A 23,897-nucleotide genomic window follows, 5' to 3' on the forward strand; every position below is an offset into this window, starting at 1 on the left:
CATATCACAGAGTTTTTTCTAGAGCCTTTGAAGGGCTGAAATGCTTATGCCTAATTCATCAGTCTCAAGGGACAGCAATGTTCATGCAATTACCTATGATGGTTATGTCAGAACTTGGATTCAAAGTTACCTCATAGTAGCCTTAATACCTGACTATGAACCTACAAAAAATATATTTTTTTAACATCTTTAAGAAGAATTTAGGTATGATCCCATTCCACAGACAGGTGAACGGTACAGCACTACTGGACAAACCTAAATCTCAGATTCTCAAGTCCCAGTTCCTACAACCTAACAACTGTATTACATAACCCCATTCCCAAAATTAAGTTAAACCCTGATATTAGTTTTTTCAAAGGATGGACAAAACACCTTCCTTCAAATAGGATTTTAGAATTTGTCAAACTCCTGGAGCTCGCCTATATTTCTTGGAATACTATTAATTAAAAAAAAAAAAAAACTTTAAATAGAATTTATTTAATAATCCGATTAAGTATTAAAATGAATACAACCAAGTTTTCTAGGTGGTAATGCTGAACAGACCTTTCTGCAGCAAACATAAAAGATTCCAACTTGGAAAAACTGAATTAAACGTTATTCCATACATGCATAAGGAGCAGCCCGAATTCATGAAATTTAGCATAACTCCTTAGCACATTGACAGGCCCCAGAACTGTATGCAATGCTAAAAGAGCAGAATCTTATTTCTTTGCCATTCTGCTAAGAAAGCACAAAGTTTCAAAGCAGCTGAAGGTGAAAAGAATTACCTTTGGCAAACATGGCTCTGGTGTTAATAACTCCATAGATGCACTTAAAGATCTACAACTAGCGTAAGCTCTTGAGCTAGATGCAGGCCGTGAAATTTTATCCAAACTCCCTCTTGTAATATCCATTGTAATCTAAAACTGAAGAAAAAATAACAGTAATAAAAACACCTTCCAAACTACCAGTTTATTAGTAAAGCAAGAACACGAGCCCATTTCGGATGTAGATTAAACAAGTTTCAAATCCTTTCTGGCAATTTAGTATCGAGAGGTCTGTCTAGTACAGATTACCTTACTACTCAAGCAGACAGTTTTTACATATAGACAAATATATACCTGCATCACCAAGCTAATCAAAGGATTCGAGTGTGCTTACTGACAGTGATCTTCAGATTGCATGAACCTTAGAAGTACTTGCACACCTGGCATGAGGAAGTGCCACAGCTTATTTTGTTTTGTGCTCAGCGCTTCTAAACAGGGGGAGCTCCCAAACCCAAAAGACCATATTCCCCATCCCCTTTCAATTTTGCTTTTAAATGACAGACGTAGATTCATTGCATCAGTAAGGTTGGAAGAGACCTCCAAGATCATCTGGTCCAACCATCCCCCTACCACCAGTGTCACCCACTAAACCATGTCCCTGAGCACCAGGTCCAACCTTTCCTTAAACACCCCCAGGGACGGTGACTCCGCCACCTCCCTGGGCAACCCGTCCCAGTGCCTGACTGCTCTTTCTGAGAAGAAATGTCTCCTCGTTTCCAACCTGAACCTCCCCTGGTGCAAATTGAGGCCATTCCCTCTAGTCCTATCGCTGGTCACCTGTGAGAAGAGGCTGACCCCCAGCTCCCCACAGCTTCCTTTCAGGAAGAGCAACAGAGAGCAATAAGGTCTCCCCTGAGCCTCCTCTTCTCCAGACTGAACAACCCCAGTCCCCCCAGCCGCTCCTCACAGGACTTGTGCTCCTGGCCCTTCCCCAGCTTCGCAGCCCCTGTCTGGACGCGCTGCGAACTGACGGGAGTTCGGAAATTGACGGGAATGAGGCACCTGAGGAGCGCTGGCAGCTTTCCCAGCGCCGAGGTAAAGACAGCAGTGCCCGTTGAGGCGAGGCTTACATGTACCGAGCCCGGCCACGGAGAGGTGGACGGACGGACGGACTGACTGACTGACTGACTGACTGACTGACTGACTAACGGACGGACGGACAGATGGGCGCAGAGGCCCCCGCCCGGGCCGGCCCCAGCCCTACGCGTTACACTGCCGGCGGCGCCGTTGCCGTGACGATCCCCCCCCCCCAGTCACCGCTTGAGCCGGCCTCTCGCGAGAGGCTGGCTTGGGCCGGGCGGAACCACTGTCGGGGCGGGGGGGGCTGGGGGGGGGCCGCTCCTTGCCTCCTGCGGGCTGCCCGGGGCCGTGGTCCTGTCACCGGCCCGGGGGGTTGAGGGAAGGCTGGCCGCGGTGCTCAGGCGGATGGTGGTGGCAGGGGGTGTTGGACTAGGTGGGCTCGGAGGTTTTTTTGCAACCCTAACGATTCAATGAGGGGATTAATTGCAGCGTTCTGATCAGCCTGTAAATAGCAGAGACCGCTACCAGCCCCTGCAACTTCATTTTGTATCTCTGTGTGTGTTTAAAGTCAGGTTTCCGTCGGCAGCAACAGTTTACAAGAAACGTTTTGAAGGAACAAACTGCGCCACGCTCAAAGTAAGGTTTTGACTGGCAAACATTTCTGCCAGAATAATCCCTAATTTCCTGGGGGCATGGATTTGTGGTCTGCAGTAAGCTCTTGTTGACATTCAGTGCACGACAGACGTTTTACTGCCCCGTTACGGGAATTGTCCTTATCTTCCTGGCATTTTTTTCTGGCATTTAGTGCAGTAATACAATAGCCTTTATCATTAAGTGGTAAAGACAGACAGAGAATACTCTAGCAGTGTGTTTTAGCCTCCTACGTGAGCATGCTAAGCTCCAGGTATATCTATCCGACTTTTTTTTTTTTCTGGAAGGAATGGGCTATCGTTTTTGCTTTCATGTATTCATACCTTTGTTAAGAATACATTCTCCTCTCCATGTGGTTTGTCTGTGGAGAACACTTGGAAAGGAAGCAATAATTAAGTACGGAACACCACGGGGGACAGCGCGTCTCAACGTTCAGCAGTCTCACAATAACATGACATCTTTAACCAGTTTTAACGTTAACATTTTTGTCCTTCTGTCTTCTGTGGCCTTGGGTTGAAATTTCTGAACTTTTCTTATCTACAATGCTTAGGAAAAGAAAAAAAATAAGGTTGTTTCTAATGGCAGTTGAAATTCCAGGAGCTGTACATCGCTAGGGATAAACTTGAGAGCAATCCAACCTGAGACCCCTCGAAGCGCCGACGATGCTGCTTTCCTGAGGCGCCTGCCCTGCAACTGAAACGAGCTCAGCAAGGCTGTAACGTACCAGTCAGGACGCAGCAGTCTTCAGTCCTCTACTCAGAGGTGAATTTTTGTAGAGATTATTAAATATTAAAGAATTTTGAACATTACCGATGGTGGTGTATTTATAATGAAGTTTGAACTAGTAAAGCAGAAAAAGGGATGTGATTTTCTTTTTTGCCTTTTGGGGAATATGTCAGTTTTGTTCCATGATAAATGAGACCTATCTGGAACATGATGGGGATTAAAAAAAAAAAAAAAAAAGACTGAATGGAAGAAAACTGTGCCTAGAAAGGGCATAGCAAGAAAAGCACTCAAAGCTGTCCTTTTCATCCTAAAAGATAGGTTACAACATCATGAAGATGCATTTAGACAAGCTGTCTTGATACTCGGTCACCATAGCAACAGAATTCATTTATCCTTTTCTCCCTAATCCCGTCAAGAAGAAACACAAATGAGGTGGGAAATACAGGAATTTTTTTCCTTTTAGTACTGCTTATATTCATACTCCTCTGCTGAACAATGTTTTAATACACAGGTAGCCAAAACAGTACCTTCACTGTTGTACTGGTAGGAGGGCAAATTACCAAGACTTCATTTAATACTTACTACGTATTTGATATTTTAAATTTTCTTCGCATACTCACATGAGGTAGCTTTGCTTTACAACAGGCAATAGTTTTAAGGTAGACTGTAACAGTTGCACTACTGAGAGCAGGATGAACACAGCTAGTGTTCCTATTAATTCTCCTAAACGTTTGGGAAATAAACAGACCCTTTTCTTGTAAAGGACAAATAGATTATTATCTTTGGACTGGTGTGCACCAAGTCAAGGGTAAAAAGTCAGGAATTCTGGGTCATATTCCAGCTTTTCCAGAAATCCACCGTGAGGATGAGCAGCATTCTGCAGTACGCTCCATCAGCAACAGTGATGCAGCATAGAAACCGGTCAGCTGAGGAGGAAAGTCTGTACTAAAATGCTAAATTCAGAGTCAGCGGTAAAACTCCCATCGTGTTCAATAAAGCCAGATTTTCATTCTTTGATTTGCATTTGGAATTTCCTGCCTCAACAAGGCTGTCTTCTGTGCTGCTGCTGGAAAGCAGCGGGTTGAGGAGGCTGGAGCTCAGCAGGGTCGGCGCTGTGCTGAGCTGTCTGCCCACGCGGGGTGCAGAGGGCTGGAGTCCGCTCCCCCCCTCGCAAGGGCACTGGGACAATGAGGCCCTCACAGTGCCTACTGACAGGACACAACCCAGGCAAGACATACAGGGCTGGGTTTCACTGAAAATAGAAGCACAGAAGAAAGAATACTGCTTAATGTGCACCAAGGAATTTTTTGAGTAAGCCGTCATCTTGGTGCATTATGTTTAGCCATAGGGATGCAGAAGAGCAACTAAGTAGAGAAACAACCCTGGTTTGCCTTAATAAATGCTTCTATATTCAGGAATTGGATCTGACTTGGTATTTCTTATGCTTTCTTTAAAAAAATAGCCCACTTTCTCCTCACGGATAAGGAACAAGAGAACCACTCCTACGTACACAGAAGTTAATGCTCCAGTAATAAGATTTATCCCTTAAATCTATTTTCACAGCCCAAATTACACCAGGCTTTCCTTTCTTCTATCCCCACAGCTTTGCTTGGTACTTCAATTTTTTCATCAACAGTCACGGAGAAGAATATCTTACCAACACCTCTGATGGTTAAAAACAAACAACATAAAAAATTTTGCTTATCTTCAGTGCAATATTTTGACTTTTTTATATTGAATGCTGTAGAACATTTAGCCCTGTAGAATTTGTTTGAAGAAGCCTACAGACGGCAGTACTGACTCAAAGGTACCACTGCCTTCAGTGAAGTTACAAATCAAACTCTACAAGTCAAATACTCCGTCTTGCATAAAGAGTCTCCTGAATTACTGTTTTCTGATGACAGGTTTCTATAGAGGCCATACTATGAATCTTATACAGATGTTTTGTTCCATGCAAAGATGTACTCTTGGGTATTTTTTCCATTTCTCATAAGAATTCCTATGGATAAACTGTTGGAAGAGGGACAAAAATAAAATATTCACAACTATTACATTCTGAATTAATTCTTCAGGTGTAAAAAAGACCTTTATTAATTTCTAGCTGAAAGGTTTCAATGTCTTCAGACACAATCTGTTAAAGAACTGTGCTCAAGTTCTTATGTGTGTTACATTTGAAATAAAAATATATTTTTGTCTCAACAGTCATAAAAATAAACACAAACCCCTTGCTTTTCCAGATATAAAACAATCCTATAGAATTTGTCTCTTCAAGTTTATCACTGGCATTTCATTCAACATGAGAGGTGAAAGGGACAAAACTAAGACCAAGTTTGTTTTCCTTAAACGAAGTTCAGATCTGAGTAGCCATTTATCCATTCATTAATCACAGAGGCTTTGGCCAGTATCTATGTGTAATTGAGCCATAAATATTGAATCTAATCAAAATTCATAAGGAAACTATAACTTCTGCTTTGCTTTTGATGTTTGGGGGATTTTTTAAATGGATTCTGTTTTCAGTAACTTCAGAAAAACAAACAAAAATATTTTTATCAGTACTTAGAAAAAAGTCTGTCTGCAATGGCACTTCTCTACCTCTGTCACAGAAGAAACACCTTTTCCTGGAGTATTTCTTCTGTCTGATTCTGAGCAAACTGTGTCTGCCTCCTCATCTCTGCATCTAAGAGGCAAGGCAGCTGGGGAGACTGCTCCTTGCTCCCAAGCTGAGAAGTTCTTGAACTAGCAAAAAGTGAACAGCACTGAAAACAGAGAGGAAAGAGAGGAAAACTATTTACACAGTAATTTACAAAACTTTTTTAAAATTATTTTTATTAAAACATTTGCTTTGAATGCCATGTAGAAATCTACCACCTCAGAGCCACCAGAAGCTGTCGACTTGCTTCACACACATGAAAGGAAGAACAGGTACATCTCCAAATTTTGCTTCAGCAGGTTTTCTTTTTGTCCACTTTCAACAGTAACTCTTTGGATTTGGCAAGCTACTGTGAACTTGCCAAGATAATTCACCTTGTCCTTTTAAGAAGTATGCTTTAAAGAAAACCACTTTCATAAACAGACAGTTACAATAGGTGAAGGTCCAGCATGCACCGAAGGGCTGAACTACAGGAGAACCACACGGAGTGTCTGGGCATTACTAGATTGTGCTTTTCGGAAACTACCCACTGAGACAACAGTGAATGCCAATAAGAAGGAAAGACTACCTGCGACTGAACAAGGATTAAAATGCCAGGGTACAATAGTTTCAAGGTCATCTAACAGACTGACAATTCACACAGTATAAACAAGGTGATGTGCCTGTGATGATGCAGGGGGCAAGCTGCAGTACAATCAACTCTCATAGAAAGGCTGCTGTGCTGATACCAGGGATGGTGTGACTCTGATTCACCAGATTTGGAAGTCTCATGTTTGTACACTGGGTGGTCTAATCTGTGAGACAAGTGGAGTAAAGAGGATTGGTATTTATAGCAGTGAAGGTAAAAGGAAAACCTCCCTACCTCTTAACAATACTGAACAACAGCATTAGCAAAACTTGCCTTTTGCAGTCCTTTATCAGCTTCCTCGCTCAACAGGTTCAATACAAGGCTACTAGCATTTCTGACCCTTTTCTTTCATTTGCTAGCTTTCCTGTAAGAAAACAAGCAGAGTGCACCAATAGATACAAGTCTATTTTAAGGCTGACCCCTTGCTTATGTACACAATACATACATAACACTGTTGGGACATTGTGTCCTTTTTCACAGGATCAAAATGTTACATTTATACCCTTGGCACATATATTCTCAGAGCTTGAAGTAAAAGCTGGATTGGAGACAATGCAGGACAAATCCTGACCCCAATAAACAAGAATGTATGTTTTTCAAAAAAGAAATGGTATTTCAGGATCTTTTTATCAGGTTTGTGACACACACAACAATTTGGATATCCTTGAATTTGCTGAATTTTTAAGCCAAAATATAGTTTTAAGTTTTAAAAAAGTTTAGTTCAACAAATAATTGGTAACTAATTTGTGCAAGAGTCCAGCAAGTTTTATTTGAACATTGATTTGAGAAATTGGCTTAATAATAGATGTACTTAGTAGTCCATCTTATTTCATTAATGAATTGTGCAGAAGCTGGCTGTGTCTGTTTACAGGAGGTTAGGTCTTATCCATTTTGCATCCTCTTGTACTCCCTAAATCCTTTCCTATTAAGCTTCTTTGATAGTCAGTCCATTTTAATACAAGGGTCCCCAGCAAACAAACAACCACATTTCCATTCTTCGGTCATAAGAAAAGTGTTCCCAAAGCCACGTCTGTTTTTTGAAAGCTAATCAGGAATGTATTATTGTAGGTATTTCACAAATAAAATCAAGAATCACCATCTTTCAATGTATTATTTTCATGAAAACACGTTAATAAAGAACACTTGTGTGTGTGTTTCCCTTTTGTTTGTTTTAATTGTATTTGGCACAAAAAAAATCAGCCTGTAACAAATTTCAGCACAACAAAGATCCATGGGATCACACATTTAACAGAAGGTGACCTTCATCTGTCACTTAAAGCTCCTGCTCTTCCTAAGAATCCACCTTGGGAAAGATACTGACTTTATTGTTTCTGCTGATTTTTCTTTCTGCTTTACATTTAGGCTGCTTTGTCTGGATTAGCTCTTCAGGGGTATTCCCCAAAGGAGGCAGGAGTCGCTTCTTACTGTTTCGGTTTTCTGAGAGCCACTGTGGAGGCAGCTCAAAGGGTCCAAAACCAAACTGCATGGAATACTTGTCATTTACCATATCAGCTTCAGTGGGCACAGCTGGCGCTACCTGAGCTGCAGAGTCTGCAATCATCTGCAGTGCAAATTTGTGAACCAAAGTCTCTTCTACCTCTAAGCTGGTGGTAGGTATTTCTTTCTGCTGAAAGTCACCAGAGCCAATGGACTTAGTTTCATTCTCCTCATCCTCTGTTGGCTTGAAGATTTGTTGTTGCCCAATGTGAAACATCTCCAGAAGCTGGCTCCCTGAACGGACATTGGGCTCCAGATTAGCATCTGCAACACCACCCGAGCTGACAATGTTTCTCCTGCTATACCTTTGGTGCAGCTGTACTATCGTCCCCACTAAGCACTTCCGTACAGATTTGTTAACAGTTAAAAACAACAAAGGATTGGCTAGCAAAGAGACCTTGGGCAACCAAATGGCAGTGAGGAGCAAGAAGACTGAAATATCTGAAATATTGAGTATGGTGCGGTAAACCACCAGAGTCACGTAGGGAACACTGCAGAAAATAAATATCATAACCATAGAAAGCAGCATGGCATGAAGCTCAGCTTCTCGCTGGGAGGCGTAAGGGATGGAAATTGTATTCTGAGGGGTCCTTAAGGCAGCTATGATGACTTTTTTCTTCTGGCTGGCACTCAGTGCCCTGCGAATAAGAATCATGAAGAGAAATACCACAGCCACTGGTACAATCACAGTGGTGATGTTATAGACGATGACGTAGATCAGGTGGCCAAGGGAGTAGCTCCAGGGTTCGGAACAGGTGGACATGGCATAAATATCAGACACATTGGTCACAGCAAATACCGGAATGCTGGCCACTATTGCATGGGCCCAGATGTAGATAACCAGGTCTCGGGATTTTGCATCAGATATTTTCCTTTCCAGAGGGTATAAAACAGAATAGTACCTGTTGGGGAACAAAAAAAAAAACAAAAAAACACACATAACTTATACAATGCTTGTTCAGAACAAGCATAGCACTTGTGTGAAGCCTCTCACGAGCTGTCTGAGCATAATGCTGCCAAATCCCTGACTGAGCTGCCAACTGACTACCTGCTGTGAGAGAAAAGAAACAAGGGTCTGGTTTTGCAGGTCTGTTTGTAGGAAAAAAAAAACCTAATATTTGCAATTCAGGGTCCCATTAATGGTGAAAAAAGTTTCACTTCAATGTGTATAAACATTATGAAAGAATAACTTTTCTACTTGTGCACTGAACAGTATATTACACACAGCACAAACGCTCAGAATATGTGATGGAGATACAGTTATAAAGCTGTGGAAGGCCAGACATAGTTAATTTGAATAGCTACTTTCTGATGGGTTTCTCCTTATATTTGGATAATAACAGCTGTTGGCTACAGATTACATGCACCTGCTGGAAGTAAAATGGAGTTTCGCTTTGCACATGCTCTGGCTGGCAAAGCCCTGAGCAAAAGAGTAGTCAAACACTGAACACTCTGTGTACCTTAAAAAAACACCACACATCTCTGACATCAAATTTTTATTCACCGATTCACTGTTTGCTTACTGCTGTGAACTTTTAAGCTTACAGACTTTCCACAGGAGACCTAACCTTTTACTCTTATCCTCATAAGCAGTAACAACTTGTGGTTTTTATTAGTAAGATCACAGAAGTTTTACTAGGAAAGGCCAAATTATAACTGTTCCAGTGGCAACACTGGTATGCATTATAGGTAACGATACTGTACTTACCGAGTTACTTACCAAGTTACCAAGAGACTTACCAATTTATTAGCTTTGTTTTTGTCAGACTAACTTTCTGCAGTGAGACATGTTAACAGACTAACAATTTTATCTAACATATATAAACACACTATTTTAGCAATATAAGTTATATTACAACAGTATTTACCTTTCCTTAAAAATACCTTAGTCACTCTCAAGATGATAGAGGTGGGATCAATGACAGCTAATAATAATAAACAAAATTAATGGAATCCTAAAATTTATGCAGTCCAAAGGTCCACCTGTGTTTTAGACTTATGTTCTATATACAAAATTTCTCTGAAATAATTCTGGTTGTATTAACAGGGGCATTTATTTCATTTTATTTTTCCTTAAAGAAAAATAGATTTGGAAATTGAAACTGTTGGACAACCTACCCGAGCCTGGCGGGGCCCCTGGAGCCCACCTGCTCAGGCAGGGCCACCCAGAGCAGGGTGCCCAGGTGGCTTTTGGAGATCTCCTAAGAGGAGACTCCAGCACATCTCTGGGCAGCCTGTGCCAGTAACAGCATAAAACAACACTCAAGAGCGTTTACAAGACTGAAATGAAAGGGAAGAAAATAGTACCATGAGTGAGAAAAATGGGAGGAAGAAAAAAAAGAAATCAAGCATTACCATCCTGGCAAGTTTGACCTCTTACCTGTCAAGAGCAATGGCTGGAAAACTGAGGATGGTCACTGAGCAGAAAACTTTGTGCAGGAACTTGGCAATTCTGCAGAAGAGCATCGTGTAGATCCACCAGCAGCAGTGTGGACTGGCACTAAGAACAATGTCAAAAGGCACACAAACTAGGCTGGCACAAATGCCCGAACAGGCCAAATTCTTAATGAACCGGTTTGTTACAGACTTAAGTACCGATGTTCTGCAAGTTGACCACAGCACCATGATGTTACCTGTGAGTGGAGACAGGAAGGATATCAAAGCAAACAAACATAACCAAATGAACAACAACAACAACAAACACCCTCCCCCCAAAAACAGCATTAATTTTAACAGCTCTGATTGTTCCCTAATATTGCAAATAAAATGCACCTGCTTGGAGTTTGCCAGGAGTCACTGATTTGAACCACCACACTGCTCAGGCTAAGAGGTCTGTAATGGCCAGTGGCTTGGTAGGTCAGGAGACTGGAAACACACCAATTACACCCCAGTCACCTCCTCCCAGTTACCAGTAATGAATAATAGGAGACTTTCAGAGACAAGTGGCTAGGCAGAACATCCAAACTATGTTTTCAGGTGCTTATGTTGACTCACACATGAAGTGAGTGATCCTGGGCATCCAAATTCATAAGTCTGCTAAAGTGCTTATATTTTAATAATTACTACATTTTTATAACAGACAAATACATTGTAAGCAAACAAATACAGATGTGCTATTAATCTGTCTCTCTGTAAGTGGAGCACAGCAGCTTGCTTTTCCTTCCACTGGCCAATGTAATGGCACAGAAGGCCCCTGTGAAGCCACATCCAGAAGAAATTTGATTTTTTTTCCCCCCAAGAGATTCTGAATATACATAATATTGTGCCATTAAACAAATAGGACAGGAAAAAAAAGACTATGCACATAACTTCACTAAAGAACACACTGAACGCAACCCACTGTTTTGGATATTCAAGCCCTACACATCTGTTTCAAATAGGGAATAGACAGGAATCAGCAGCACAGAGAGAACCCAGGATTAGCTAAAACACAGTTTTTACCTCCCCATCTTACTTTATCCAGATCTCAGGAAGAAATACCACATCACAGAAACAAAATTTCCACCCCAAATTTCTCTATGATTTTAATTCACAGCAGCACAAGAGTACATGTAGCAGTCTGTTCTGGCAGCTCTGGGCCACTTCTGCCATGTACTGAGATGTCATAAAAAACACTCAGAAAACAGGATTTTGTGTCTCCTTTGAAAAACTGTCTTTAGCAAGCTATTTATATTTTATTTTAAAGCAAATAAATATTAAAAGAGTGCTACTAGGGGAAAAAAAAGGCTTAATAGAACAGTGCAAAAATGACGATGAATTTACTTTTAGAGTCTTCTCTCTCTTGACTTTGATCAAACAGCAACGATTCTCAGGTTTCTGTGACGGCACAGGGGAGGGACGCTAGGGAGGGAGAAGGCGGCGAGAGGCAGGCAGCCCCTTCTCTCCTCGGCCCCCCATCGCCCCGGCGCTGGCTCTTCCCTCCCGAGGCAGGCGATGTGCAAGGGGCAGCGAACTCTCAGGCTCATCAGATGCTGTGACAGGCACTTTGTGGTACCCAGGCAGAGGGGGGGTTACGGTGCAGAGCTGGGGAGGATCTCTGCTAGCACAGCTGAGCAGGGCACACGCACAGCCTGGCCCCAGCTTTCCACCCATGCCTGCACAGACAGGGTTTTGGCTCAGGTTCCAGCACCTACAACTTGATTTTTTTTAAGTGCTGTCTCCAGACACAGCATTTGAAGACTCATTGACAGCAACAGGAAACAAAGATTTTCAAAGCATGTCAAAACTGGAACGCAGCAAGGCAGCCAGAATAAGCTAGAGTATTCTTACAGATATGTGCAGACCATGCATTTCTAAGCAAGATGTTCAATTAAAACTGAAAGCTGCCTTATGTTTCATCTAAATGTTTGTCATATATACATCATAAAAGCAGCATAAAAACTTACAAAGTTTTCTCAGGGGGCTGATGAGCATTCTTTGTAAACTTACAAGGCATCAGAGTTACTTTCAGAAAGCATTCACCCTTTTACGAAGTGATCTGACAAAGAAAAGGAAGCAAACGTATTCTATACAACTCCCCCTAGTAATCAGTCAGAGTTTTTAATGGAGAAAAACCTCAAGTGGAACATGCATCTCTTGATGATACTATGCCCTAGCTAATCAATTCCAATGGAGGTTTTTTAAATGCCTCTTTCCATAGGGCACTAGGCAATAGTAAATCATCTTGCCAGGCAGCAGATCCAGGACAGAAATAAAATGTAATAGCTCAGCTGCGTGACTGATTAAACTATGTTCAAATCTTCATACTGAAGAAGTACTGCAATCATTCTTCGTTAGCCAGTCCACTGTGCACTAGGCAAAAACTGGCCTGAATGATCGGCGAATTAGTAAAATTCTCAGCACTAGCCAAATTACACAGCTTTGCTCATGTGTAAGCTAGTTGTTTCGCACTAGCAGTAACTCCACAGTAAAGGCCAGTATCACACTTGTAAAATATGATTCTCCTTGGTTTTATTTCTCCTGGAGACGTACTGTGCAGTACCACAAGGTCAACCAAAGCATAGCTACCGGCACAAAAGCACTGCTTGACAAGACAACCCCATTTATTTATTCTGCTGCAGCTGGACAGCATGCATAGTGGAGTTGAGCTTCCTACCTGCAAGAAGAATCGTTCTTACCACAGACTACGTCAACAACTGCATATTGTCGGTAACATGTATTACTGACATCGGAAGCTCTTAAGTTGATATGTAATTGATTTATGAGACTGTCAGATTTTAGTGTTTTGATAGGGTAAACAATATACACAATGAGAGGACATCTTACACTGCTGATTGAGATACGAAAAAGCAGCTGCAGTCCCTCACAGCTGACAATTCCTTAGCTTGATTTTTCTAACCAATTAAAAAAAACCACCCTACCAAGCTTTTATTTGCTGAGTAGAGTTTCCCTATGGTTGCCCACAGAACCAAAATGCCAGCGAGAATATATTGTTCATGTGGCCAATGTGTATAAAAGAAAACAGGGAAGTAACATGAAATATCAGAAAGACAAGTTTAGCTTCTTGATAAAACAGTAGCCTTCATGCACCATCTCCAATAAAAGCATGCAGTATTAACTTTGAGATCTACCTCACAGACATACTATTTAGGTCTGCAGTATTTAAATGTAATTTGTAATTCAATTTTCTACATACTGTGTCACGTGTCTTATGCCAATTCCTTTTGGGTAGCTGACAAAATATTGAGTTACGTATTTACCAGCTGATGTACTTTAAAGAATGGAATCGTCTGGTTTTGGCAGGTGCTTTCGGCTTGACAATATATTCAAAAGGCAGTATTCAATCAGTTGTATTTAAAGCTTCCAGTTACTAAGAGATAAGCAGTCAGCCAAATCACTGGCTTTCAAACATCTCTCTGACTTCCCAGTTATTAAAGAAGTACTGCTCACAAAGTAATAACATATTACTACAATGCCCTGAAGTAGGGGAGAAGCTGTGTTTGTTTTTAATTAAAATCTTTCATCTGGTTTGAACTGCATTGATTTTATAACCTTACTTCCAAAGCGAGTTTCACCTCCATTAAATGATTATAAATGAATAGAAAGAAAAAAAATCAGAAGGTTTAAAAATAATTATTCAGAAGCTGCTAGAGAACTTCTGAGCTACTCTTCATGGTCCTACAGAGAAGCTTGATTCAAGACTCTAGGTTTTCAACTGTTGAATTACTTCTACACATTATGTCTTATTGTCATTGATACATCACAGAGCCACAAGGACATGAAATTAACTCTGGTGCTGATTGATTCTAGATGGAAATGGAAAGACTAAAGCATACAAAATACTGGTTCTAAGATAAGGAAGAGCTCTTAGACAAAGTCAGAACCTTAAAGGCAAAAAAATGATAAAAAGGCAGGTGTTCACTTGGGGCACTGGAAAATTAATGAGTGAATATCCTTCAGGGTAACATTCTCCCTCCACCCCTCACTTGCAACCATGAGTAATTTGCATATTTATAAGTCCCTCTGATCTGATGAACCAGATGATCAGCTTCAGCACAAGCTAGTAGCTCTTTCTGCTGATGCTTTTTAATCAAGTATTTCCCTTTATGCAGCTCAAAGCCACACAGTGAAAAAATTACACCAGAAACTTTGTATAGCATCAAATATTAAGAAGCTTAAGAACAGACTGCATACATTTCCCACTTTGTTCCTTCTCACCTTTCAGAAACTACTCCTTTCCATGGAAGAGGATAACAACGTTCCAGGCAACAAGGTAGTTCAACAAGCATTACAAAGGCACTCTGCATCTTCTCACAGCGTGCAGAGCCACTTTGCTGTTCTACATGTATTAGTCATTCACTGTTGAACTGCAAGTCACTAACCTACCAATGATATTCCCTGTGGAGTACAACTGCAACCAGGCTGTTGCATGTCCTCACAGTGGGCAAAGCTGTTGTTTTCATCATGGGTTCTTCTCTGAGGTATTTCTGCTGGAGAACTGGCCCAGGGCTACACAACCTTGGATTAAGAATTGATGAACTACACAGGAGTGGCATTGGTTAGCTTAGAGACATCCAGGGAAAGCTAGGGTGGACAAGCAGCTGGAAAATGTGGCATCTGGCTGTTTACCTGCAAGTCCTGGATATGTGCATCATTTATAAGCGATCACATGTGACAAAGCATATCCCATAGTGGTTGCACAAAACTCCAACACTGAAAGAAAAAGTGCTTTTCATTTCAAAACGTATCTTTGGTCTTCTCAGAGAATGAGCCAAGCCTACAAATCACCCTTACTACATTTGACACTGGCTGGCAACATTATCAATACACAAACTGAATGAGGAGAAATGTATCCAGCTTCCCTGTGCCTTTGAAAATGTCTCCAGGTAAAGAAGAGGAATAGGAAATACTAAAAGCGAGTACTGCATGAGAAGCAGCTCTTCTCACATTAGAAACAAACGTATGTATAAAACCTGCCAAGCATCTCTTTTATTTTCTTTATCATTAATGTCAATATTCAAAAAAATCTCCATGCACTAATTCCACTATACTCAGATTGAAAGGTTGATTGTTTCTAGTTAACCCTTACATTTTTTGAGAAATATCAAAGACAAGCAACCACACAGTACATGAAGTTGCACAGAATTACACTGAGAAAATAAATACAAGAACAGTCTGACACGTCATGCTGCCCAGAAAATGCCCTTCAAGCCTTTGTAGCATTTTAAGTTCACTGTAATCACAAGGAGTAACATTCCTTGAGCATTAAATGTTATCAGGGTGCATGATTTTTGATTCAAAGCAGCAAAAATTTTCTCTCCCCCAAGCTGTACCCCCCTCACGTTTCACTGCCAGACACAAAGTGTTGATCCAGGCATCAACAGCTGACATAGTTTTGAAGTAATAGCTCTTAGCAGTAATTCAAACTAGGTAAGAGATTCTTAATAATACCTTTAAAAAGCAGAAGGATGATCCCCATGGAAACCACTGGTTGTTATCTAAAACAAATGCATTTGCCATGCAGCCATCCAAAAAAACACACCTATTGCTCTTTGTCATCTCATGGAACGCAATCCATTAGCTGGGTACAACATTGGTTTTGTATTTCTGTGAACATTCATCAGCACATAATTGAACCAAAACAAAGTCCACACTCTAGCAAAATCCTTCTCACAGCTTGCCTTCCTCTGCTTGCTGATTTCCCCTTCCATCTACAACGTGGTTCTCAAACATCCTTCCCACCAGAGAGCCTCCTGCAGCCCCTACACACACAGTCTGCAGTGTTACAGGAAAGGAGATGGCGATCCTCTCTATAAAAAAGAAACTAGGAAGCAACCAGAAAGGCTAGAGATAGGCCTTTTTCTATTGAAACCCTTCATTAAAAACCAAAGCTACCAACTGAACAAGTCAGTTTCTGTCAACATATCCAATGGGGAAAAAACTCTTGTTGAAACACAAGGGTGATTACACTCTTAAACCTCCAACACTATTATTATTATTGTTATTTTCAGAGTTCTTTTGAAGATGTTTTCTGCAGAACTTAGTCTGTTAAACTACAAGCATCACTCAGAAGGCAGTACAGTAAAAACATTTTTGGCAACCCATGACAGGTAGCTATCAAATACCCTTATGCTAAATGTATGTTGTCTGCTTACTTGTCTCCAGAGGCAACAGGGGTGTATCAGAATACATTCTGTGTTATACAGCATGAAGAAGTGCATTACTTTATCAAAGAATCACAGAGGGGTTGAAGCTGGCAGGGACCTTTGGAGATCATCTAGTCCAACTCTGCTCAAACAGGCCCAAATTGTTGTAATTCTTTATAAGTATTGTATATCCTAGTTCAAAAAAAAATCATACTGACAGAATTGCCTTTATACATTAAAAAAACAGCATAAAAACAGCCAGAAGTTATAAAAGGTTTAATTTGTTTTCAGGAAGTTTAGTGTTCCAGCTACTGACTTCAAAATTCAGTGATAACACTTGCAATCCAGTTAAAAGGAATATACAGTAACTTTGAATTAATTTGCCATTTTAACATACTCCTTTTATTAACAGTTTGTGCACACATGCAACCAAATGTTTTGTGTCCCAGATGAAGCGCCTACTGCAGGAGAACTGCCTTTGAACAAAGTTTGCTGTAAAATGAACCTTTTTTTCCCCCTTCAGAAATCAAGTTCTGCCCTTAATGAGAGGCATCTCCTTAAGGATAATGTTCCTCACTCCTATTCTTAGAATTCTCATTCACACTTCAGACTTGTGGTAGAGCTGCCATTGGTATGCATATTCATGACTATGATTCACTGATTTTCTCCTTAAAGTGTCAGTTAATGGGCTCTCCATGCCTAGAACACAGGGTGTTCATGGTGTATTTCCTCATATCAAGAAACAAAATTTACAGAATCATTTAAAGAAAAAAGCATTCATGAAGCCAAAAAGCATTTAATTTCTCCACAGTACTTGGCTCTCACCAAAGCATGCCCTCTCCCCATGCTGGGGGCCTTCAGGTTTCGCAGCCTTCACGTTTCAAACTGAAGGAGTCAGTGCTGTAACGCAATAGCAACGAAACCAGCCCTCCATTACCAGCTGTACCTTATAGGTAGCTTGTTACGTGTATACCTGGTATCAGGCTGAAAAAAAGAGTCTTTGTCCTACTTATATCTTAACTACTGGCTTAGAATTATAATGATGTAAGGGATTGGGATTGACCAGCACCAAGATGGTCACCAAACTGAGCCCATGTGAACAACACCAAGCACAAATGTACCCAGTACAAAGCAGGTACTTGAAGAGCATTTCAGCTGAGATGTAAGTTACATCAGAATTCCTTTAATTTCAAGCACAATATTTGTTCACATGGCTCATGTTCCCAAGAAAGCATATCACCACAAGGGAGAAATGGAAGGAGAGTAGCTCATTCAGAACAGCTTGGTCCCAGAAAGCAAACGGACGATTTCCTTCAAGGTCCTTGACTTGTGTTGCAGCATTGCCCAGGCCAACACCTGAACACACAGCCCGCTGGCAGCAGCTGCTGCAGTGACAGTAGGTACAAGTAGGATCTGGGGGTGTTGGTCAATGCTCACCTGAACATGAGCCAGCAGTGTGCCCAGGTGGCCAAAGTTGAACACAGTACTTGAGGTGCGGCCTCACCAGAGCCTAGAAATAGCATAGCCAGCAGGAGCAGGGAGGTGATCATCCCCCTGTACTCAGCTCTGGTGAGGCCGCACCTCGAGTACTGTGTTCAGCTTTGGGCCCCTCACTACAAGAAGGACATCAAGGCCCCGGAGCTTGCCCATAGAGGGGCTACGAAGCTGGGGAAGGGCCTGGGACACAAGTCCTGTGAGGAGCAGCTGAGGGACCTGCGGTTGTTCAGTCTGGAGAAGAGGAGGCTCAGGGGAGACCTCATTGCTCTCTACAGCTACCTGAAAGGAAGCTGTGGGGAGCTGGGGGTGGGCCTCTTCTCGCAGATAGCCAGTGATAGGACTAGAGGGAATGGCCTCAAGCTGCACCAGGGGAGGTTCAGGCTGGAAATGAGGAGACATTTACTTCTCAGGAAGAGCAGTCAGGCATTAGAATGGATTGCCCAGGGAGGTGGTGGCATCACTATTACTGGGGGGTGTTCAGGAAAGGTTGGACGTGGTGCTTAAGGACATGGTTTAGTGGGTGATATTGGTGGTAGGGGAGTGGTTGGACCAGATGATCTTGGAGGTCTTTTCCAACCTTTATGATTCTATAAAATAATAATTTACATCTGTATTTGATAAGTGTAATCTTTTGAGAAAGTAAGTCCTTAAAACCCTAAATCTGGTTTAAAATTTGAATCAAATTATACATATCTATACATTATACAAGTGCAAATTTTTTTTGTAAACAGTGAACCCTGTAAGGCAGCTAATTTATATGTATAGGTTAAACCCTGCTTTCTTCTTTTCAAGTGATACTATTTCATTTTCAGTCATTTCACTTAGTATTTTTTCCCCACTAGTAGCAAACTACTCTGGTGTTGTACATTACAGGTTGAGCAGAAGTGCATTCAGTACAACTGCCTACATTACTGGCCCTTGACAGTTTACAATTCAAATAATTAGGTCTTAACATGGCACCACATAAAGAAGCCTACAAAAATAAACTCAAGGCTGTTGTGAACATGGAGTAAAGTTAGAAAACATGAAGAAATGTAATGTTTTTATAGCGAGCATAACTTCTGTGGTATGATGGTATTTGCTATGTCAAAATGACTAAAGGGAATGATCATTAAACAAGGTCATGTACAGAATTATATTAATCTTGTCCTTAATATTTTAAAGGTTTTCTGTTTGACAGACAGATTCTTAAATAACTACATAATGCTAAAGATCTTGGATACCCATTTTTACTTCTTTCAGATAAACATATTTAAGGGAAGATAAAGTGCTACACTGGTAATTCTCCAGTTCTTCACATCCACTGCCACTTTTTCCCCATCTCACATTTTGCACTTACAATCCCATTAAATGGACAAAATTTCTGGGTAGAGAACAGTCATTTTCTCCCTTTCGATAAACTACAGTCCTTCAACAACTGCCAAAACCATTTAAGCCAATCAAGGAAATAACCAAACCCGCTTATTCTGCTGAAGTACACTTGACTTTTCTGAACAATTTGCCTCTGTTTTAAAGCTGGTGACCTCAAAGAACCTGAAACTCCTCGAGCTCCTTGGAAGGATGAAAGTTTAAAGAATATTGCTTCTGCAACTTCAGAACCTTGAATTGTTCCCACCTCAGGAAAATATGACAAATGTGTAGCACTACCTTTGAAACCTACGCAAGGAAATTAAAAACCTGAAAAAGAATGTCCAGATTTACTGCTCTCACCGTAACAAGAATATAAATCTTTCCAAGGTTATTAGCTTTTTGAATCATAGTGCCTAAGGGACGAGCTTATTTTATTTACTGCAAAAATGCAACCAAAAATTTTTAAAGCCAAGGACTTTGCATGACCCCCATGACATACCCCATGATGTGTGGATTAATCTTTTTACCTCTTCTATATCCATTTCCTTTTAGCCTGACAGATAAGTAGTAAAAATATTCTCTATCTAGATAGAGTGGATACAGAAGAGGTAAAAACATCAGCCCCCTCAACACCAACATATATTAACTCATTAACAGAAGTAGTACTGGAACCCACATCTCCTTTGCCAACCTACCATCACACCCAGTGAAGCACTAAGGCCTCTCTACACCAGCCTTTGTGCCAGTTGCCCTCAGAGAACAAATCTGATGGCCTTACTGAAACAGTACAAGGGCTGGGATGCAAGCGAGGCAGGTAGTTTTTCTGAGCAGCCCATTTGTCTGTTTTTCATCAACCTTGGTACAAGAGGAAAAGCTTTTGTCCCTTTGTTTTAAAAAGAACTCAGAAGAGAGCCATTTTGAACCTGTATGTCATGAAGCAACTGAGGGGGATGCAATTGTAGCTCAAGTGAGGTGATGTCAAGCAACACAGCTATTTAGGCTCACGTGACTGCTGTGCTGAATCCAAGTGTAAACAGCAGTGTTAACATGGGAACAAGTACATTTAAGAATTGTTTTTAAAATAATTTTTGCCCCATAACTGCTTTGTTTGCAGACAGCCTGTAGCCACTTCTGCTGGCAGCTGTGCTACCTATGTCATGTTACATCTCTTCAGATGCTCATTTTTCATCTGACTTCACCCCCATGCACCTGCAATTCATACATGTTGGCGCCACTAAGGAAACGTGGCCACTAAGATGTGACTTTTCACATCACAGATGCTGCTCAGTTTTAGTTTGGTTACAGAGCCAGCCCCAGACCCTATTAAGTTCTTAATTATATTAAGTATATTAAGTTCTTCCAGAAGAAACCTGAAGGACCGAGTCCCCTCTGAAGAATGCACTAAGCTCAGATCCAGAAGGGGACTGACTTTGGCACTTGTGAGGCTCTGGAGAAACTTAAGCCTTTCAGAGCAATTCCAGTGTTTAATCTGTGCTGTAAGCTGCTGTAATATCCACAGCAAACAGGAACCACAACTTTCCACTTTCTCCTCCAGACCTTGTGACCTCCTCTGCTGTCCAGTGGCTCACTCCCTCCTGCCTTTACCCTCACATCTGTTCAAAATGCTACCAGACCAGTATGCAACGCAGGCAGGGTCCAAGAGCATTGGCCTTACATAATACTATTTTTTCTGCATCCAATACTTTTCCATTTGTTCACTCAATATACTAAGACCAAATTTGAGAAAATAAATTCCTGTGTCATATTGTAGTACAGTCAGTATTTGAAATTTATACTCTAATAGTATACGACCAACTGGATAATTTGACTTAATTGCTGGTTAGTTGGTATGCCCTAGCTTAATTATCGTGGAAGAAAAGCACAAGTATAATTCATTTTAAATTGTGCTATTTAACAGTGGAGCAAAACTTAAAAAGCCTGTGGTAATTACTAGTAGTTGGAAGACAGACCTTATATTATTATTGGTAATTGAAGCTATCTTGCACTCTTGGAAAAAAATAACAAAAGGAAAAAACGATTCCTACCCATTAGCAACAATTTTCATCCTCCTTTGCAGCTGAAATTATACTTGGTAGGTGAAAGACGCCACAGTTTACAGCTTTTTTGTGGAGCAGAAATTTTCTATTCTGCCACAGTCTCATGACTTTTTTCTTCTTTATACAACCAAGAAAGATTGGAGGTGTTTTCTACATCCGTTTGCCTGTACATCCCTTTCTCTAAAGTGCCAAGTTAACAGAAGCATCATTTTATTCTTTATACGATTTTGCCACGCAGCCATTCATCAGGTCACCAGCTGGGCACATTTGATCCTGATTCTTTATAAACAGCTGTCTTCAGACAGAACTTAACATATGCTTAATATGTCCTGCACAGAGGGATTAATCCATGTTATATTTAGAAACGTGCATTTCTTCTTTCCCCTCCACAGCTGACTGTGCAATGACTAGTTGTCTCTGCTCCTCCCAGCCCCACGAATGGGCTCAATACTCACCAGGAAGAAGAAAGAGCTGGGGACTCTGACACACATTTCTGAAAGACTGAGTTTCAAACAGGAAAAAAATCAGCATGACCCTAAATCAAACACTACCAAAAAATTCACATAAGAAAAGTATTCTGTCTGGTTACCACAGCGAGCTGTATCACTGTAGACATATGAGCCAAATCAGATTTATTCTGGCTTGGCAAAGGGAAGACATGTTCCCATAGATATCTTTGGAAAGGCAAGGCACTTCACTGTCAAGATCACAGTGACATTTCTGGCCTAGCTGAATGCAAGAAGCGGGGCTTTAGGTTTTTGTTGCTGTTGGTTTGTTTTCCTAAAAACTTATAAAGCCCCGAAGTAAAATTTGAGATTTTGTTGACTAAGAGTTTCACTTACAGAAACTACTCTCATTTGGATCTCTCTCCACATTTCTTCTCTTCATTTTCTACATTCTCCCATTTGCAACAGAACCTCACTATAAGAATTCTGTAGTGTCTACACTCCAGCCTGCTTTCTTTTAGTAGCAGAATTCCCTCTTCTTTGCTCCAAAACATCCCAGCAAGAGACACTGCTGTTCCTGGATCCATTCTCTGCAACACAGCACCGTTAAGTCCAGACAGTCATCACATTTAATGACACAGGAAGTAAATTCACAAATAACCAAGATACTAGTTGCTGTATCATTGACCTCTGCTTTTTTAAATATTCAGTCCACCTACGGCTACAAAACAAGGTGTGTTCTTTGTATTCCAGCAATTGTCCTTCACAATTCTACATATGTAATCTTTATTTTTACAACATTACAGTTCCACTTCTTCCCTCTTGCTTTCCCACAAAAAATTACAATGTCACAGTGGTTGGGAATGCTTGCAGGACACATTTGTGTAGTTGCTCCTCTTCTGTACGGAATCATTCATTGTCAGCCCACGGAAGTGTTTCAGATATCTCTACGCCATACGGAAACAAACAAAACAAGAACAATCTAGCAATTTCTCTTGACTTCTGCAGATAAGGTAGCAACAAAAACATATGCCAAAAGTCTACAACAATTTCAGCACTTCCATGAAGGAACTAAAATAAAACCCATTCAAGCTTTTTAAGTCCATTACCTGGAAACAGAATGTTCATTTTTAATTAACAGCTGTATGATTAGTCCTATTACCTTAAAAAAGGAGCATACAAACATTTTGAACTCATCCCTGGAAAATTGCTATTGCAAACCTGAAAGGTCTAAGATAACACAGCCAAAGAAAAAGCTCTTGCTGATTTATCCACATGCATTTGGCATACTTCAAGTAGAGACTAAAATACAAGAAAAATGTGGGGGTTCTTCTCCTGAGGCATATAACAGAGATTTGCAACAGAAATACTAACTTCAGTCTGAATGAAAGACAGATGGAAATGAATGTGCGTGAACACAGCTGTTGTGACTCCCAAAACGATGAAACAAAGAAGGGGCAGCCACCTTGACAGGAAATTACAGAGATGAAGCAAGCAGGACTTCAAGGCAGAAAGAAGGCCCTCCTGCAGTAACTGTTGGCTTCTAACAAGTCAAAAAGACCTGTTCAAAAACCAGTTCATTGCTGTTCTCCCAACTGCTCACAGGTAACCCTGTCTCTTGAGCACACACGTGTTAGTGCTTATAAGGGTGTGCAAGTCAACAAGACCTACAGAATAAGGACTGAAATCTGCATGGCTTAATAAATACAACCATATTCCCCTTTCAGAACATTTCAAATCAATTTGTTATATTAAATTCCTGGAGAATTTAAGACAGCAGTTTAAAAAAAGAAAAATTTAAACAGGAACTTCCTTCTAAGTAACACTGACATCATAGTCCCAAAACACAGCAATGCATTGCAGTTTGGACATAATTCCCACTGACAGAGTTTGAATGAAGAAAGGTTTAAGTGACATGGGATTTCTTCTCACATGCTGTTCTGAGTTACACGTGTCCAGCACCTGGCTCAAGTGACAGGTATTA

The 23,897-nt window shown here is 40.9% G+C and overlaps 2 protein-coding genes and 1 long non-coding RNA gene across 13 annotated transcripts in view; 1 reads left to right on the forward strand and 2 right to left on the reverse strand.

The window, feature by feature from the left end:
- Positions 1–2,031, reverse strand: part of FSIP1 (fibrous sheath interacting protein 1) — an 84,772-nt gene extending 82,741 nt beyond the window's left edge. For 3 of the 6 annotated variants that reach the window (XM_048080658.2, XM_013174220.3, XM_066998558.1), the window contains exons 1-2: positions 1,809–2,030; positions 768–905 (exon numbers count right to left, since the gene is read on the reverse strand). In XM_048080658.2, the coding sequence (XP_047936615.2) occupies positions 768–893 (126 nt within the window). In that variant the 5' untranslated portion in view covers positions 894–905; positions 1,809–2,030. Of the gene's footprint in view, positions 1–767; positions 906–1,713 lie in introns of all 6 variants that reach the window. The other 3 variants (XM_066998557.1, XM_048080657.2, XM_048080656.2) reach the window with 3 other exon arrangements.
- A 15-nt stretch (positions 2,032–2,046) lies between these two features.
- On the forward strand, positions 2,047–4,823 carry LOC106031694 (uncharacterized). 3 transcript variants are annotated; one of them, XR_001204407.3, is made up of 4 exons: positions 2,047–2,259; positions 2,395–2,462; positions 3,075–3,239; positions 4,807–4,823. It is a non-coding gene; the product is annotated as an uncharacterized lncRNA (long non-coding RNA). The 3 variants fall into 3 exon arrangements; XR_001204406.3 differs by lacking the exon at positions 4,807–4,823 and adding an exon at positions 4,045–4,215; XR_007169636.2 differs by lacking the exon at positions 4,807–4,823 and having other exon boundaries at positions 2,076–2,259; positions 3,075–3,286.
- Positions 4,824–7,104: 2,281 nt separating this feature from the next.
- GPR176 (G protein-coupled receptor 176) overlaps positions 7,105–23,897 on the reverse strand; it is a 38,394-nt gene continuing 21,601 nt past the window's right edge. For all 4 annotated transcript variants that reach the window (XM_066998559.1, XM_048080660.2, XM_048080661.2 and 1 more), the window contains 2 exons: positions 10,359–10,611; positions 7,105–8,880 (listed from right to left, as the gene is read on the reverse strand). In XM_066998559.1, coding sequence (XP_066854660.1) covers positions 7,773–8,880; positions 10,359–10,611 — 1,361 coding nt within the window. In that variant the 3' untranslated portion in view covers positions 7,105–7,772. The remainder of the gene's footprint in view (positions 8,881–10,358; positions 10,612–23,897) is intronic.

Source organism: Anser cygnoides, chromosome 5 (assembly GCF_040182565.1).
Source record: "Anser cygnoides isolate HZ-2024a breed goose chromosome 5, Taihu_goose_T2T_genome, whole genome shotgun sequence".
In the NCBI taxonomy this organism is placed as follows: domain Eukaryota; kingdom Metazoa; phylum Chordata; class Aves; order Anseriformes; family Anatidae; genus Anser; species Anser cygnoides.